The sequence below is a fragment of the Meriones unguiculatus genome, chromosome 7 (assembly GCF_030254825.1).
Source record: "Meriones unguiculatus strain TT.TT164.6M chromosome 7, Bangor_MerUng_6.1, whole genome shotgun sequence".
NCBI lineage: Eukaryota > Metazoa > Chordata > Mammalia > Rodentia > Muridae > Meriones > Meriones unguiculatus.
The window spans coordinates 79461674-79476217 of NC_083355.1; the positions used below are offsets into that span (position 1 = coordinate 79461674).

The 14544-nt window shown below is 44.7% G+C and overlaps 1 protein-coding gene across 3 annotated transcripts in view; it reads right to left on the bottom strand.

Annotated features, from left to right (window-relative positions):
• Positions 1–14544, bottom strand: part of Rtn1 (reticulon 1) — a 185862-nt gene that overhangs the window by 20564 nt on the left and 150754 nt on the right. The window contains exon 1 of one of the 3 annotated variants that reach the window (XM_021645513.2): positions 1197–1424. The exons of the other annotated variants lie outside the window; for them this stretch is intronic. Coding sequence (XP_021501188.1) covers positions 1197–1257 — 61 coding nt within the window. The 5' untranslated portion in view covers positions 1258–1424. Of the gene's footprint in view, positions 1–1196; positions 1425–14544 lie in introns of those variants that run through there. 3 annotated transcript variants of the gene reach the window in all.

Below are 14544 nucleotides of genomic sequence, written 5' to 3' on the forward strand. Positions count from 1 at the left end.
AATGCCAGTGCCACCCGGTTCAACAAACATAAACCAAAGCAAGGGTGCTTTGATTTTGAGATTTGTGTTTTTACCTTTTCTTAAGAAGAACTAAAAGAAAAATCCTACAGAAGCAGTAAAGATTTTTTTTTTTTAGTTAAAAAAAATTAGATAAAAGATAAAAAGAGCTACCACTCCCGAGTGCTCTTGGTCCCCAAGGATGCTGCAAACCTCTGCAGGTTCCATTGAATGCGCCTTCTTCAGAACTCTATTTGTTAAATATCAAAAGACGTTGGATCTGACCAACCCCCCCCCCACTTCACCTCACACAATCATTCTTGCAAAGCCTCCCTTTCTCCTCCTTATGCAAGGTGAGCAAGGTGAGGGGGGAAAAATCTTAACTGTAACAAAGGAGAGATGGATGTGTGAAACATGAGGCTGAGTAAAAATGGCTGAAAAGCAAGCGAGGATGGAGTGCGGCCACACCCAGGGCTGATATGGACCATTTCTAAACAAATCTGTTAGCCCAGAGGGCGGGCAGCCGCTACTGCTTTGCTCTTTCCCTCCGTTTATTCCACCGAAACCCATTGTTACAAATAAACGGTATAGGTCATTCCCGTGACAGTCAGAAACACCAGAATATTTTAAAGTGAGCCAAACCTAGTAAGTGGCTACGCCATCATATTTTCAGGATTTGGAGAGCTGGTCTGCGTTTCCAGTCTCCTTTGTGTGATCACAAATAACAAGCCCGAAATGGGTGTGTCCCTCTCTCCTAAGGATGCCCTCTCAGTTAATAGCTCTGATCTCAACCTTTGGGCAGGGAGAAGAAAAAAAAAAAAAAAAAAAAAAAAAAAAGAAGAAGCCACTGGGATTCAGAAACACTAAGGAAGCACTTTAACTCCGCAGCTGAGAAATTAAACAACCCCTGAATGAGCAGGCCAGAAAGGCTCCCGGAGGAGGCAAATAATGCATTATTTACAACACCACAGTACACAAGAAAACAAAGGGGTGAACTGGGAGGGGGCAAAGGCGGCGGGGAGGGGGGCAAATATCATCCATGTCCAGATTTTTGCCAAGCACAGGTTTACTCCCCCCGCAGAAAGCTTCTGGGTGTAAAGCATGCATAGGTCCCACAGGTGAAATGATGCACAAAGGCCGAGTCCGGATCGCGGTTCCGCGTGCGCCGCAGGCATGCACAACCGAAATAAAGAGAATACCCTGACTTTTCCAGTTGCTCCACACACAGTCCATCTTGGTGGAATCGGCGGTGGCCTGCATGGTGCGGGCTTGGCGGGCTCGCCGTGGCTCTCCTCCAGGCGGCTGAGCTTGCACACTCGGCGTCGCTGGCCGGCTGCGGCGGTGGGCTCCGGTGGCCGCGCGGCTGCAGACTGAAGCGGCGCCGGGAGCGCGCTCAAGGGGCGGGCGGGCACGAGCGCCGCAGAGCGCGACAGCGAATCAGCGCGGTCCCGGAGCCGCGCGCGCGCGCGCGCTCCTGCGCACGGATGCGGCTGCTCAACGCGACCGCGGCGGCGCGGGTTGCCCAGCCTCGGGGAGCGGCCTCAGGGAGGGTGGAGGGGGTGATGGGCGGCCTAGGCAAGGGGGCGGCGTGTGTGTAGGGGCTGGGGAGGGGGTGGCGGAAGAAGGGGAGAAGGGAGGAAGGAAAGGACGGCCCGCGGCTAAGGAGACTGGGGCTATTCCTAACCAGTGCGGTGGTGCACATTCTAGAAATTTCTTAGAAGCAGGAAACCTGTTGGCGAAGAAGACAGGCGGCAGGACAGATGCCATGCTTACAGCACAATGCCCACTAGTCCTCCCTGTTCGCTCGCCTCTGCTGTCCCCAATTCTAAAAATGTTGGACACAGATTGTTGCCTGGAATCTTCCGAAGGACTGCCAAATCCTGCCCCTTGTCTGGAATATTCCACAGTTACCTAAAACCTTGTGAATAAAATTGTGGCTACCATCCTGCCATTGTCCAAGCAACAACCACTGAGGAGAATCTGACTGTACTCCCAAAGGACTGTAGTTCTGTGTTTGTAAGCTGAAAGAATAAATATCAGACCGTGGGATGTGGAAGCCCCGGGTCGAAGCGCTTAAGTATTGGCACGTCACATGGCGTCGTTGGTGATCGACAGGGGTCATCAGTTTGCGGGACACTCAGACAGAACTCAGAGCAGCAAAGGGCCCTCTGTCAACGTCGCCTTCGAGACTGGGCACAGTGGGGTGAGGGGTCTGGAGGTGTGTGTAATTTGACGGGTGAGGTTGGCTTCCAGGACTAGCTAGCCAGAGGCTGCAGGAGTCCCAGTCAAAACGGGACTGTAGAAGGCGGAGAACGATGGGTGGTGCCTGACTACCTTCATGACGTAGCATGGCCTCCACAGTGAATGCTTTCTCGAAACATACACGGAGATCTTGGGAGACTGGACAGAACATAAGACAGCAAATGGATAGGAATGGTCGGTCTGTGGGCATTGTTTGGAATGGGGTCCATGCGAGGTCAAGGCAGGTGGGGGGGGAGCTCTGCATTGGGGAACCACAGAATGTCAAAGGAAGAGTTCCTAGGCGTCAGCACTACCTGTCCCGTTCTGATTTTCCTGGGACATAACCTTCACTCTCGCTGGGTACTTTTCTCCTCCTGAATGAGTGCTTCTAGGTGCCTCCCTGCTTCTCCCAGGAAGTCTAGTCAGACTCAAATTCGTATTTGCATAGCCTGTGTTTGGCAAAGGCCTAGGGCAGGTTGTGCCTGTAGATGGGATTTCTTCTTCATTTTTAGGAGGATACGATCTTTCAAAAAGGATCTTTGGAGTCGTGCATATTCTTTTCAGAATACAAGGTTCCAAAGCAACCGGCTGGGGCCCCCCTGACTATGGTTGCAGCATCTGAAGTCAGGGGATGATTTGGCATTTCTGGGTAGCTGACCTCTCCTCCAGGGGATGAGGGTGGGGCGGGGGTGGGGCTCTCCAGAGCCGATAGGGCACACGTGATGACATAGCACTTTTCAAATTCACCTCTAGAGGTGTGGTGGCCTTGTTCTGTCTGTACCTCCACCATCACCCCATCTCTTTCTTCATTTCACAGCCAGTCGTTGCTGGGAATTCAACCAGCAGGTTACTGAGGAGTCTGGTGAATTCCCATGAGGTCATCAACACCAACCTCTCCCTGCCTCATGTAGACTCAAAGAGGATTGGGCTGGACAGGAGTCGCCAGCCTTCTGTTGCTGCCCCCAGACACTTGTCAGACTTTGGGGCCTGGGCCACTAGGAGGCACTGCCAGTCCAACAATAGCTTTGGGATTCTACATGAAGGTGCCAGCAGGTGCGTTCCCTTCCGTGGGAATAGCCAAGTTCTAAGTGTTCGCCCACATTCCCTGTGATGCCGTATATTGCCAGTCAGGCTGCATAGGGTATATTGTTCCTCTCAGCAGGAAAGCCGCGCTCAGCACACTCCCAGCAAAGGACAGCGGTCAGGGGCAAGCTCTTTCTCAACCAGAGGACAAATCGTATCAGAATCCTTGGGCTGCGCATCTTTACCCACCACAGACGTGACTCTGAAAAGGCGGTTTAGCTGAACAACCGCATTTTTTTTTTTTTTTCTGAATCACGATAAATCAGAAGGAAGCAGTTTGATGGAGATCGAAATGCCAGTAGGGACATCTGATCGTTGAGGGTTGAGGAAGTAAGTAAGACTTCCGATGATGTCACAGGATTGCTACTAATGACATGAGAAGTGAGGGGTTTCCGATCAGTGTACGGGAAATCAGAGACAGAAATAGATTGATGGAGAGACAGAGGGGGGAGATTGCTGGACTGAGAGTCTCTCACCCATGCATTCATTAGACACACATGTACTGTGTCAGGTACCTGGTTTTCACCTGGGCATCTCACGATACACAGAAAGTTCTAGCTTTACATGTTTGTCACTGTGAAGTATGACTTCACTTCCCCCAAACATGGCAAACGGATACTTTCTTTGCTTGCATCTGCACAGAACTGACTGACAGCTCTTGCCAAGTTCAAAGCAATAAAACGGGTACAAAAGATATGTAAATTTCCTTAAGAGGTGAATGAACATGGGAAGCAAGAGAAAGCTTGCTTAGAGCAGGCAGGAACTGCCACAGCCTTCCAGCCAGGGAGGAACAGAAGGGCTTTTTCCACAGCCAGCTCAGAACACTCGGATTAGGTGCCTGCCAGGAAAGGAAGCGATTTCTATAGTTTCCAAGATGAAATCATGCATCGCACAGCCTGTTTTAAAGAAAAGCAAAACAGCCAAATTTTGTAATCTCATCCCAGATTCAGATAAATGCTGGGGGTTTGGTGTGCCCACAATGGCTGTGTGGTATCTCTCTCCCAGGGCTCCAGCATTCCGCTGAAGGAAAACAGTACCACCTAGACTGATAGTTCATTCAACAAATATTTATTGAGCACTTACAACATGGTAAGCAGTGGTCTAGACAAAGAGCAGAGCTCTTAACTCTCAGGATTTCCCATGCTAGGATGTGGAAGAGGGCAGATAAAAATAGGAGTTTTAAATATACAGTATACTCTTGCAGACAAGTGTCCAGGAAAAATAAAGCAGGTACAAAGGGAGAGAGAATGGGAATGGTGGATGTTTGCTATTTTATAAGGAGGGTCAGCAAGGGAAACTTGGAGCAGACACTCAAAGACTAGGGAAGAGCCCCGTGTCCTCATCACCTCAGCACCTAGGAAGCTCAGGCAGGATAGTGAGTGTGAGGCCAGCTGGGACTACATAGCAAGACCATGTTTCAGAAGAAAAGGAAGGACAAACAAAAGAAAAGAAGGAGGTAAGGAAAAGAGTGAAAAGGGAGGCAGGGAGGAGGAAAGAGGGGAAGGAAAAGAAAGAAAACACAGAAGAGATGATTAAGATGTAGAGGGAAGAATATTCAGAGACACTGAGTTTTTATGCCAGGATGAATAACTGTCAACCCAATTCAGGCATTCTCCTAGAACATCTTGATTTTTTAAAAAAAAATACTCTGTAAAGTGTTGGAATTGGAAGTAAAGGCACAGAAGTAAAAATAGACTTCATTATGATCAAAGAACACTAAGGATTTGGCTCTAGGATGTATGGAATAAGAAAATTTAAAGAGACAGCCAGCTTGGTACTTAAGTGCTGAAACAAGGCAATGCATGAATTGTAATTGTGGAGCCTGCGATAATGGATTAGCACTGATAATTCAGAAAATGCATTCTTATATGTTCTGGATTATAATATCTCTGGGGAGTAGAGACAGTTGCTTTGATTTCTGGATTCATTCTTTCATTCATCCATTCATTTGATGTACAAGCATCTATGGCCATACTAAGCGTGTGTCTCTAACTACAAAGAGAGCTTCTCACTGGATACTGTAACTAGATGGAGGCAATCACATAGCTGTCTGAAAAGGAAGAGTGGATACACAAGATGGAACAGAGCGGGGAGGAGCTTTCAGGACAGGCATCCAAGTGTAGGTGATAGCTGAGCTGAGTGCTGAGAAGAAAGAGCCTTGCCACTTTGAATGGCGGCAGTTTCCCTGGCAGACAAATCTGAAACGTGAATCATAATTCCAGGCACATGCAGGGGTCACTCTGTGACAAGCCCAAGGGACAGTATTTGTCAGTAACGGAGGGAAAGACCTTGAGGTTTCAAATAGGAGACTCAGTGAAGAAGGTGAATAATTGATCCGCAGTGGGCATTTTACAAATAAGGACATCAAGTCTTAGACTTGTGATGATCATTCAACTCCTCAACAGGATACATAAGTTATCAGTATCATGACCCACATCATACTGAAACTGAGAAGCATCCAGGGGAGGAGATGGCAGGGGTGATGGGGTTGGCACCTCAGGCCTGCTGTTCCCGCCTCAAAGGGGGTGCTGGAAGGAAACAAGAAGGTCTATTTAGCAGAGTAATAGCAGCGGGTTCTCTCACAACCCTAACCCGAACCCATCCAGCCACTGGTGCCGATGATGGGTTTCATCTTGTGCAGCAGGACTTAACTGCCAACCAGAAAGTGGTAGGCTACTTCATGATCACACTACCGTTCTGCCAGTGAGGATATCTTTCCAGGCCAGTCATAGCTGTAGTTCCCATGGTTCACAGCAGGGTAAAACTGATGATCTCTCCTCTCCTCCGGTAGCATTCACCGCATCTGCTAGCACCGTGAAGGCTATCTGGCAGAGATGAAGCTTCCGGGTCAGCGTCAGTCTAGTATTTCCATGTTCTGTGACTCTTTAGCAACAGGATCTTACCATCAAGCCTGTGCACACCTGATTTGTGCATAGATAACGATAATAATAACGGTAATTTGTTATGCCCACGGATGAATGCATCTCTCAACCCTCATCAGAGAAGCTTCCGTCTGCAGTAGATGGTAAATAACACAAAGGCCCACGACTGACCAAAGTGCAGAGAAGAAGGGCCTGTGGGATGCTCATCCCTAAATGGAACATCTGTACTCCACACACACATACACACACACACACACACACACCAGGGCTCAGGGATCATTGTGTAAGGAGAGGAAGGGCCAGAGGTGGTAAACAAATACAAGGAAACAGCGTCCTCTGGACACATCAGGGCAGCTGCATGAACATGAACAGCAGTTAGCAGCATGCCCAGGCACCACGAATGCTCAAGCCAGAACAACCCCCAGAAGGAGAGGGAATCGTTTGATGAAGCCCCGCCCCTGGCAGACGCTATGGGCAATTGGTACCCGCTGGGAAAGCTGGTGTTCTTTAAGAGTTAGGTGAATCATCCTCCAGTGGGAGGCCACACGTCTATGAATGCACCGGTCCCACAGATTTGATGAACGGAAAAGAAAAGGGGGACGGAAAGGTGAGTATCTCAGGGAGGAAGTGGGCCTGAGAGAAGCTGGGGAGGAGCTGAATATGGTACGAACATTTCAAAGGATTAATTTTTTAAAACTGGACGTCGGGGCTGGGAATAGGGTTTCAGGTTTAAGAGCACCTGCTGTTCTTGAAGAGGCCTTACGTGATGCCTAGCAACCATCGAGGGGTCCAAACACCCTCTTTTGGCCTCTGTATTGCTTGCACGTGGTGCGCGCACACACTTGCAGATAAACAGCGCATGAAGACAATCTTTTTGAGACACTGTTGGTGGTGTTTGGAGGAGTTTTTTTTTAAAAAGAGAAGCAAAACTAAAATGGAGAGTGAAGTAGAATACACGGTAGGAAAGCGAGCGACAGAAACATCCTACAGTCCTTGAGTTGTCAGGGAGGGAGGGTGTGTTAACCCTACACTTGTGATGCGTCGGATTTGGCATGTTTAGCATTCTTGTGCCAGCCCTATGAGAAAACAACCATCCGACAAAACTTCAAATGAGTGAGGTAGAGGAACAACAGAATCAAGTCGCTCAAACCAACAGAAGCTAGAAAAGGATGCGCTTCCAGGATGGAAAGCACAAATGTGTTAAAAAATGTACTGAAAATATTGTCTGAACAGGGCCAGCGAATAACTCAGAAACTCGAGTCGATTAAAACAAAATGAGCTGAAAAATGCTCAGTGAATGAAAGCCCAATGCATTATTCAAATAGAAGAGTCAAAAAATAGAAATGGAAAAGGCTAGAGCAAGTTATTGAATATTCACAGGTGATTTTCCTAACTGCGATTTACTAACGCTGCTTGTAGGTTCTTTGGAACGTTCTATGCTCACAGTCATATCTGTTTTTAACGGGAAAGCTCTATCATTTTTCTCTTTGCCCTGTCTCATCTTGTTTATTTATCTGCCTGTTTATCTGTTTACGTGTGCATGAATGTGCTCAGTGGTCCCCCTTCTGCTTTTCGAGACGGGGCCCTCTCACTGGGTTGGAACTCCGTTGACTACTAGCGAGACCCAGGGATCTCCCCAGTGGTGGGATCTGGGGTTGGGCTCAAGCCTCATTTCCTCAGCCATCTTCTCAGTCCACACCGGCATGCTAAACTGACGATGGCTGGCAGGAAGATAGTGGCCAGAAACAGTAATGGGTAACTTTGTCTTTCTCCCGAATGACAGGGACACACTTTCAAATTTTACCATTGACTGTGGTATTGGCTTTAATTTTTTTTCCTGGGATTTATGGGATTAGGGAATTGTTACTCTAGCTCTGGTTTTCTGAACAGATATTAACTTTTAGCAAACACCTTTTCTGAAGCTACTGAAACGAACATAACGTGTTTCTCTGGTTATTCTATGATGCACAAATTACACACAGTCAATTGTGAATGTTTTATAAAAATTTTAGTCCTACACTAAACTTTATCGCGTTTTTAATGTGATACCTTTTAATACACTTCTCATTTAAGGTTAAATTTGGAAAACTTCCATGTATAATTGTTGAATTTGTAAGAAACAAACTATACCCTGCCAGCACCACCACCTCCTTGGCCTCCTCCTCCTCTTCCTCCTCCTAACCCCCCTTCTTCTCCTCCTCTACCTCCTCTTTCTCCTGATCCCCCTTTTCTTCCTCCTCCTCCTCCTCCTATTTCCTGATTGCCCTTCTTCTCCTCCTCCTCCTCTTCTTCTTATGGAGCTATCTTTCTTTTTCTTTTGCATTATGGTCACACTAGCTTCAGCAACTAAGTTGGAAAATGTTCCTTTTTGGGAGGGTTTCAGGTAAAATGAGATACCCTGTTATAATCCGAAGAACTCACCACTCAGCCCACCTGGATCTAGTTGACTCACATAATTCTTCAATAAGGTCTGAGATGCTCCTGCTTTTTAGTTTCTGATTGTAATGTTAGTTTTATTCAAGTAAAGAGGAATATTGAAAAAAAAAATTGTTGAACTGGGAATACAGCACAGCGACAGCAAGCCTGCCTAGTGTGTATGAACTCACAGGTTCAGGCCCCAGCATTGCAAAAGAAAAAGATCATTGGCAGCAATTACTCATAACCCGACCTTCTAATATTTTCAGTAATCTGGAAGAGCCACCGCTTGTCTCCCCTTCATCTACGACACTGTCGCATTTTCCCTGTACTCTCTTCATCACCTGGCTAGACACTTTTCAATGTTATAAATTTATTTTAAAGATTAAATCTTATTTGTTGTGTCTTCTTTGTATATTTGCTTTATATTTCATTTTATTATTTTTTTATTTTGCTTCAGTTTTACCAGACCTTTCCAATGAAAGCATATTTTTTGTTTTCAACTTAAAAAAAAAAAAGATCTGTTATGCTCATTTAAAAGCACACAGTTTGGGCTGGAGAGATGATCAACTTTCACATAGATGTCAAGCCAACTTGAAAGAATATAGAAGCTCTGCAAATATCAGTCAAGTTACGTTGATTAGCAGCAGTGTTAAGTGATCTATACTACTCAATTTTGTATCAGTCAGATGTTAAATGAAGTGTATTGCAACCAATTTTTATGTTGTTTTGTCTGTAGATTTTTTAAGTCTATACTTTCTTGTTTATATATTTTGAAATTATGTTGCTGAGCATTTTTAAATTCAAGCCTATCATGTCTAACTGATAAATTTACCTTTATCAAAAAAAAAAGGCTGTCTTTATCTCTAGCAATAATCCTTGACCAAAAGCCTAGTATAGCTGGTGATAACATATACATTATTTTCTTCTGGTGTTTGTGTAATAAAACTTATTTCATATATATATATATATATATATATATATATATGTTTGTTTGTTTTTGTTTGTTTATTTTGAGACAGAGTTTCTCTGTGTAGCCAGGGCTGTCCTGGACATACCTTATAGACCAGGCTGGCCTTGAACTCACAGAGATCCTTTTGCCCCTGCCTCTCTGAGTGTTGGGATTACAGGAATGGGCCACTGTGATCTGCACCTCTTTATGTTGTTGTAAACAGCACATTCTTGAACCATGTTTTTAGTCTAGGCTAGTTAGCTCTGGAAAATGTTAAATTCATGTGTTAAATCATCGATACCACCAAACCTGTCAATCTCCTACTTCCTCCTAATTCATCACACCCATTTCTTTCATTTCTTCCTTAACCATCTTTAAAAAGCATCACATATGCTTTTGTTCATTTCTGTAATTGTTTCACAACTTTTAAACCAGATTTAAAAATTATGCTTTCTGCTTCCTGATAGGGGACACACTGACCGGCTTCTTGATGGTTCTGCCGCTATCTCTTCCCTCCCTAAATGGGCCTTGCCCTCCAACTGGGAGCCCAAGTAAACCCCTCCTTCCTTGACTTTCCTTAGTCAGTTAGCGGTGGAGTCTTCCTTCATTCCTCCTGACCCATTTTCTGGACATCCAATTAAAACAATTTTTTTTCACTTGATCATTGGCCTTATGTCTTTGTCTCCTGCATGTCTACGTATACTTTGTAGTAAAATGAACACTGTGTGTATAAAGCAGTTATCAACACTGGCAGTTGATGCTGTTTGCCTTCAGAAAAGTTTATCCTTCGTCTGCTACTCAATAGACTAAGTTGTTGATCGAGTTCAGAAACTGAACTGAGTCGTTGCGGGTTTCAGGTCTTTTGGTTTTGTTTTGAGACTCTCAGGTACTCCAGGCAGGCCTCCAAATTTCTGTGTCAGTAAGGAGCCAAGTGTCTTAGTTAGGGTTTCCATTTCTGTGATGAAACACCAAAACCAGAGCCACTCTCAGAAAGGAAATTATTTAATTGAGGGCTTGCCTACAGTTTCAGACGTGAGTCCATTATCGCCATGGCCAGGAGCGGGGAGGCAGGCAGGCAGACATGGTGCTGATGCAGTAGCTGAGAGCTTTATATTCTGATCCAAAGGTGCAGGCAGAGAGAGGAGAGAGAGAGACAGAGAGACAGAGAGACAGAGAGAGACAGAGAGACAGAGAGAAACAGAAACACAGAGACAGAGACAGAGAGAGAGAGAGACTGACACATACACACAGAGACAGAGACTGAGCCAGAGAGAGAGAGAGAGACTGGGCCTAGTGTGAGCTCTTTCGGAACCTCAAAGCTCACTCCCAGAGAGACAGCTCCAACAAGACCATGCCTTCTAACCCATCCTAAACAGTTCGCCAGCCGGACACCAGGCATTCTGATGCAGGAGACTATAGGGGCCAGTCTCGTTCAACCCACCACACCAAGGACGAGACTTTTGCTTCTCCTGTCTCTTGGGGTTTCAGTTTTAACGGAATGCCGCCCGTCTCTGGTTTCAGTTGCCTTGTGGATGACATTTATGATGTGGTTCTTTTGGGCCATCATTCTAGTAACATGAAAACATTTGTTTCCAGTCCAGAGTAAACACAGGCGGTCAGTCTGTACTATACTGCTCAGTGCTGTTCAGAGCTCCTCAACTTTCCTACGTGTATCAAGACATAATATACAAAAGGGTCATCAGTTTTCTCTCTCCCCCCATACTCCTTTATGTAGGCTTCTATATTAGTTATTTTTCTGTTGCTGAGATAACACACCGTGACCAAGACAACTTGTAGAAGATTTTATTGGGCCTCTGGGCTGGGAAGGATAAGAGTCCATTGTGGCGGGGAACTATGTCAGCAGGAGGCAGGCATGAACTGGAGCCGGAAGCTGAGAACACACATCCTCACTTGCAAGCACAGAGCGGAAGGAGCAAACTGGAACTGGCTTGAGGATTTTAATCCCAGAGCTGGTCCCCAGAGACATACTTTCTTCAGCACTGCCCCAAACAGAACCACTGACTGGGGACCAAATGTTCAAATGTCCGAGACTATGGGGAACATTCCTCATTCAGACCACCACAGACACATCTGGTATTTAGCTGGTGCCTTCATTTGATATTTGCTGCTTCAGAGAAAAGTATCAATGACATCCGTCCATCTGTCTTATCTATTGAACTTTAGTTTGTCTCAAAGTCATTAACCCTCAAATTGCCCAGTACTTTTACAAAGTGACTGTGACCTTTTTCATTTGTGCAATTTCCTACTTGTTATAGAAGGAATAAAGACATACTGCTGCTTATCCTTCTTAGAGAGAAGTCTACATTTAAAACATTTAAAAACACTAAATAATAAGTATTCAATGTAATTACTTGATTAAGGGAAACCAAATTGGAATTTTAAACTTTTTTTTTAGAAAACATTGAAAAATTACATCTGTGTCATGTGAAATAAAACGAAAGCAATAATTCATTAGAAATTATGTCTTAAATATATATATCAGAAAGGAAAACAACTAGGAAATTAATGTAAACATTAGAAGCTCAATCTCCGTCTCTGACATGGACTCAGTGGCTGGCTCTTTGATCACCTCCCCCTGGCGGGGTGGCCTTCCTAGGCCACAGAGGAAGACAATGCAGACAGTCCTGATGACACTTGATAGGCTAGGGTCAGATAGTAAGGGAGGAGGACCTCCCCTATCAGTGGACTAGGAAAGGGACATAGGGAGAGGAAGAGGAAGGGAAGGTGGGCTGGGAGGAGATAAGGGAGGGGGCTATGGCTGAGATACAGAGTGAATAAATTATAATAAGTAATAATAATAATAAAATTTAAAAAGAAATTATGTATTAAATGCATATATTAAAAATAGGAGATTAATGTAAAACATTAGAAGTAGAAAAAGTAAATGTATATAAATGATGCAGAAGAAAATCAGAAAGATAATAATGGCACTCAATAAAACACAAAGTAACTAAACAGCACTAGAAGCTTGGAGATCAAGCTTTCTCCTAGCAACCTGTAAAATTTTGAACAAACAGAAACCAACAATTCTTACATCTGTAATGAAACTCCATCAAGTGTTGCTTTCTATATTGGAGAGGCCTACGGAAAAAAATCTTAAAATCAAAAAATAAGTAAAATAAATAAAAAAAATCAAATTCCACAAAATTATCCCCAGGCCCCTAAGACAGTTCACCAAAGACAATATGCAGACAGCAGACAAACTATTTCCCCAGGGAACGGCATTTTAAAAACAGAAAATAATGTTGTTACAGACCCACCAGAATATCCGAAGCAAAATTCTGACATCATCAAACACTGGCTAAGGTGTGTGGCAACAGGGACGCTCATCTGCTGGTGGAAATGCAAAAATGGTGCAATAACTTTAGGAGACAGCTTGGCAGTTCCCCATCAAAGCACCTTTCGGTACAGTAAGCAATTGTGATCTCTGATAGTTACCTAAGGGATAAAAGTGCATGCTCCGAACCCTGCGCACAAGTATTTAGAGTGCTTTTGTTGATGTCTGCACAAACTTAGATCCAGCAGAGCTGGGTAAACAAGCTGGCACATCTAGGCAATGACATATCATTCAACACTACAAAGAAAGGATCCCTTAAGTCATTAAAGGACATGGAGGCTAATAGCGTATGACTAAGTGAAAGAAGCCAGCATTTTATACTGTCTGATTCTAACTACATGGCGCTCTGAGCACCAAAGCACAATGATCGTTAGTCAGCGCTCGGTGGCTGCCAGAGATCTGAGGCAGGAAGGATGACAGACGGTGCACTGAATGCTTTCAGGGCAGCGAAACTTGTTATGATCTCTAATGACATGCGGTCTCGACACCCTGGCATGGGCCGGCCACGGTGCCACCCTGGTGTGGCCGCATCGTCATTACGGTGCCCACCAGAACTAGTCTCTATGGTACAATATCGCCGTAACTTTGTCCCCAACCACAGAATGCACAATCCAAGTGAGAATCCCTTTGTAAACTGTGGACTCTGGGTGGTAATGAGGAGCCAGCCACATAACAAATGTACCTCTCAGGCAGGGGCTGTTGCTACCGGAAGGCTAGGTGTGAGCTAGACAGAAGGCACAGGGTAACTTTCTGTATTTTATTTGTGTGTGTTGGGAGAGAGCCCAAAGCTGCTTTAAAAAGTAAAGTTTAGGGTTGGGGAGATAGCTCAGTCGTGAGCCTTGAAAACACGAAGAACTGAGTTTGAGCGCCAGAAACCACGTTAGAGTGGCCAGGCCTGTGAAACAGGATTGTAATTCCAGCACTGGCAAGGTGGAAAATAGTAGATTTGGGGGTTTCACTGGCTTACTTGGTGGGAGCCAGCTTAGTAAAAGACTCTGTTCTAATTATAAATGAATGAATGAATGAATGAATGAATGAATGAATAAATAAATAAATAAATAGAAGGAAGAGCAGGGAATGGCAGCTACACCTGAGGAATGGCCCCCGGATTGTCTTCTGGCCTGCACAGGCACAGGCATCTATGTCATGCACACACAAGTGAGTGTACCCACAGGAAAACATGCACACAGTCTAGTAATAAAAAAATCAGAGAATTATAACAAACCAGTTGCTGGCTCCTGAAAATGAACCATGAAGATCCTTGGCCTTATTGGGAAAAGACAGAACATTTTTAGAATGAAAAGGATTGTGTGTTTGCATGTAGCTTTTAAGCTATAAAAAAGAACCATTATGTATTTGGCAATAAAATAGAAAATTTATACAACATATATATATGTTCCACTAAAAATTTAGCTTACCAAAACAGACTATAGAAGAACTACAAAAATATGACTACGGCTATAACTTCTAAATAAACATTTATTTATTTATTCATTGATTGCTTGATTGGTTTTATATAAGTGGTTTTATATAAGTGGGTCCTGCACACCAGAAGATGGCATCATACAGGTGTGAGCTGCCATGTGGGTTCTGGGAATTGAACTCAGGACCTTCAG